Consider the following 3,106-nt stretch of genomic DNA (forward strand, 5'->3'; position numbering starts at 1 on the left):
CTCAAAAGGTCTTTAATATCTCTGAGAGTGGGTATCCTCGTTGCCCATCGCACAATCGGCCTAATGCCGCCATTGCTTTATCAATCCTGACGCAACTCTCATGACGTTATTCACGAATGCTGTCGATGTGAATATGACCAATGAATATCAACGGGCCGATGCAACTGTGCAAAGCCCGCCAACTAAGCGTTTTCTCAAATACCTCCCGCCTGATTACTCGCCAACCGGCCACTATGATCCCAGCGTCATCAAGTTTTCGTATGCTCTTGCTTGTGTTAGGGCCTACAACCATATATGTAACAGGTGAGTAGTAAGGACCGTTGTCCTACTGGATAGGTTCAATATCGTCCATTTTGATGATGCCAGAAGGGTCGTAAAAAAGTTTCAATTTTCTCGCTTCCCACAATTCCCGGGGGTGGAGATAAAAGAACAGCATAACATCGTTGAAAAATAGCTTTCCAGACTAATGCGCGAGCCTAACAGAAGACGCAAAGGAGGAATTTGATTTCATGATGGTAGAAGGTATGAGTGGAAAGGCACGTTACATGGCATGGAAGAGAGTTTCGATGTAGCACAAGAGGTTGGAAGGCAGAAGACATACTAAATTTTGGTAGAATGTGTATAACATTCCATTCTTCACTTACTTGCACATTGGCCTCAAGACTCCGTTGAGCAAAAGTGGGTCATTCGCTTGTTGCTGCATATCTGATCGGGTGGGTGGTCGTGAGACATTGACGCAGGAGGCCGACCAAGCGGGGTAGGTTGTCTGCTGTCCTTGGCATGAGGTACGTACGTTTTGGTTTGAATAACATTTGGTAGCAAGGAGCCAGCGAACCAGGCAGATCGATCGCACAATTATAGGCGATAGCTAATGGGCGGAGTAGCCGGTTCAATTGGCGGAATTAAATACATATAATGCTAAGTACTCCCACTCATGCGCTTGATATTTGCGATTGGACTTTTAATGAGGATAATGTGGTTACAGCCAATGAGCGAAGGTGTAAATCGTTATCGATCACGAATGAAACCTCCCTTAGACTGTAAACCTAGATCACTGGATGAACCGATTCAGTGTAGACTCCAGTGTTCCTCGACATGAGCATCCAATCAGTTATACCTAACTGTGATATTAGGTAAACGAGAAGGTTAAGGAGCTCCTTCTCGAATGTACATGCCTTTACAAGTTATCTCTAGCTAAAGTATGAGCCCTCTGTAAGGTCCTCAATCGCCGCTGCCAATATACTAGGGATGTTCAAAGTTACAGATATGGACTGCTTCCAGTATGTTCGGGAGAGGAAAACATAGTCTTTGCAGAACTCAGGTGCTGGTTGCATATCGCGCCCTCAGTCTTATGCGAAAGTCGGAAGCCCCTTGCGATCGCTTACGGTCATGGGGACTGAGAGCGCTTACATGGTCTATCGATACTCGGGGCTGCACGCATACTGCCTCTTCTTATCCTAGATAGAGGGCATCACCGATGCGCTTTCAGCAAAGAAGGGATAGGACAAAACGGAAAGCAAAAAAGAAAAAGAAGGAAAAGGCAAGCAAAGTGCCGCGCGGGAAAAATCAATTCATGGCCGAAAACCCTCCCCCATTACCTGATTCTTGTAATACTTAACTTGGGCTATGAGGGGAACCATAAAAGGTGCATCAATCAACTAAGTTCTAGGGCTCTCACTACACTTTGAATACAACCCTCTTCTCACGTTGTAAGTTCGATCGATCCATTCTAAATCTCGACTACGTGAAAGTTGCATAGCCTGGGACACCGACATAAATTTTGCCTTGACTGAACTTATCGCGCTCTTTTTCCTACTACACAACCTTCTCGCGCTAGGTAAGAGGCCTTGGACCATCGGTTTCCCACTGTACACTATTCTTCCTACTCAGGTAACAGCCCTTGTTCGAAATAGGAACTATGTTTCGAGTGTCCACCATCTTTTCGTTCGGGATACCTGGATCGTCCACAGGAATCTATAGGAATGGAGCCTGACTTGTGACGGAAGGCGGATAATAACCCTGCGCCTCGTACTCTGGTTCTATGAGGTCCTCGTGATACACTAACTGCTCCACGGCCAGGTAATCGACGARGATCCGGGACTTGAGCCACTCAGAGACAAAGTCAGCTTTATTGCTGTCCCGGCTAGTAGCGATAGGCACGAGCTTCCGAGCGGTATTCCTCCTGCTCGCACCTCTGGAAAGGGCATTGGCGCCATTCTGTACTTGTCCGTCATTTGACTTTCCTTGCTGGCGTCGATCAGTTCGATCTTCTTCGAGTTGACGAGAAAGAGGAAGATTGTAAAGATGAGGATCGAGAGCCTTGACGAGTGAGAGGTGAGAAAAGATGGTAAGAGAAAGAAATATTATCATCAGAAAAGCAGGTCCTGCGGCTTTGGAAACGATGAACATTCCAACGAGGCACATCTCGGCTACGTAAACGCCAAATAAAAGCTGTTTCAGAGCCCGAGGATAGATCAAACCATCGGTGTCGACAGTGGTATCTGCAACATACAGTACATTGTAACGGTACGCGAGATAGAACAACCCCATGCTGATAGTCGACCAGAATAGAAGAAAGGGGGCGATAACAGAGTAAATAATACCTGAAAGACAGTTAGCTGAAGTAAGCCGTAACATCTAATTCGTTTCTCACTAATRACAGCCATGTTGGTGTAAATAGGCATGAGGCTCCCGAAAGAAATAGTACTGAGTGCCGTCCCCTTGTCGTATATAATTCGTGGAGTTATGTTGGTAAATCTGGATGACAGTTTGAACATGACGAATTCGAAAACCTGAGTCACTACGCCGGTGGCGATGGTGAGACCTTGAACAATGAAAAACGAAATGTAAAAGTTGGAAGCGGTGGGGATCGAAGATGAAAGCCTGCCAAAGACGTCGTTGGGATTCCGAAGGAGCGTCACAAGAGATAAAACGAAACTGTTGGAAAGCGTCTGGACCAGGAATACTTGGAGGACTTGAAAAAYGAAGTAGGCGTTCTGGRTGAAGAGCTCGGCTTGTGACGCTGAAACACAGCCAGACCACCTGGCACAGGTACGTATGAACACTGGCACTGATGACATCAGAATAGATAGCGCGATGGAAGGTA

At 46.4% G+C, this 3,106-nt stretch overlaps 1 protein-coding gene across 1 annotated transcript; it reads right to left on the minus strand.

Annotated features, from left to right (window-relative positions):
* Positions 1-1,974: 1,974 nt before the first annotated feature.
* FMAN_14279 (uncharacterized protein) lies at positions 1,975-3,080 on the minus strand (the record flags this gene model as incomplete). Its single annotated transcript, XM_041826359.1, has 2 exons — positions 1,975-2,603; positions 2,654-3,080. 2 exons carry the CDS (start codon positions 3,078-3,080, stop codon positions 1,975-1,977), a joined length of 1,056 nt encoding a protein of 351 aa, XP_041691646.1.
* Between the last annotated feature and the right edge of the window lie 26 nt (positions 3,081-3,106).

Source organism: Fusarium mangiferae, assembly GCF_900044065.1.
Source record: "Fusarium mangiferae strain MRC7560 genome assembly, contig: FMAN_scaffold060, whole genome shotgun sequence".
NCBI lineage: Eukaryota > Fungi > Ascomycota > Sordariomycetes > Hypocreales > Nectriaceae > Fusarium > Fusarium mangiferae.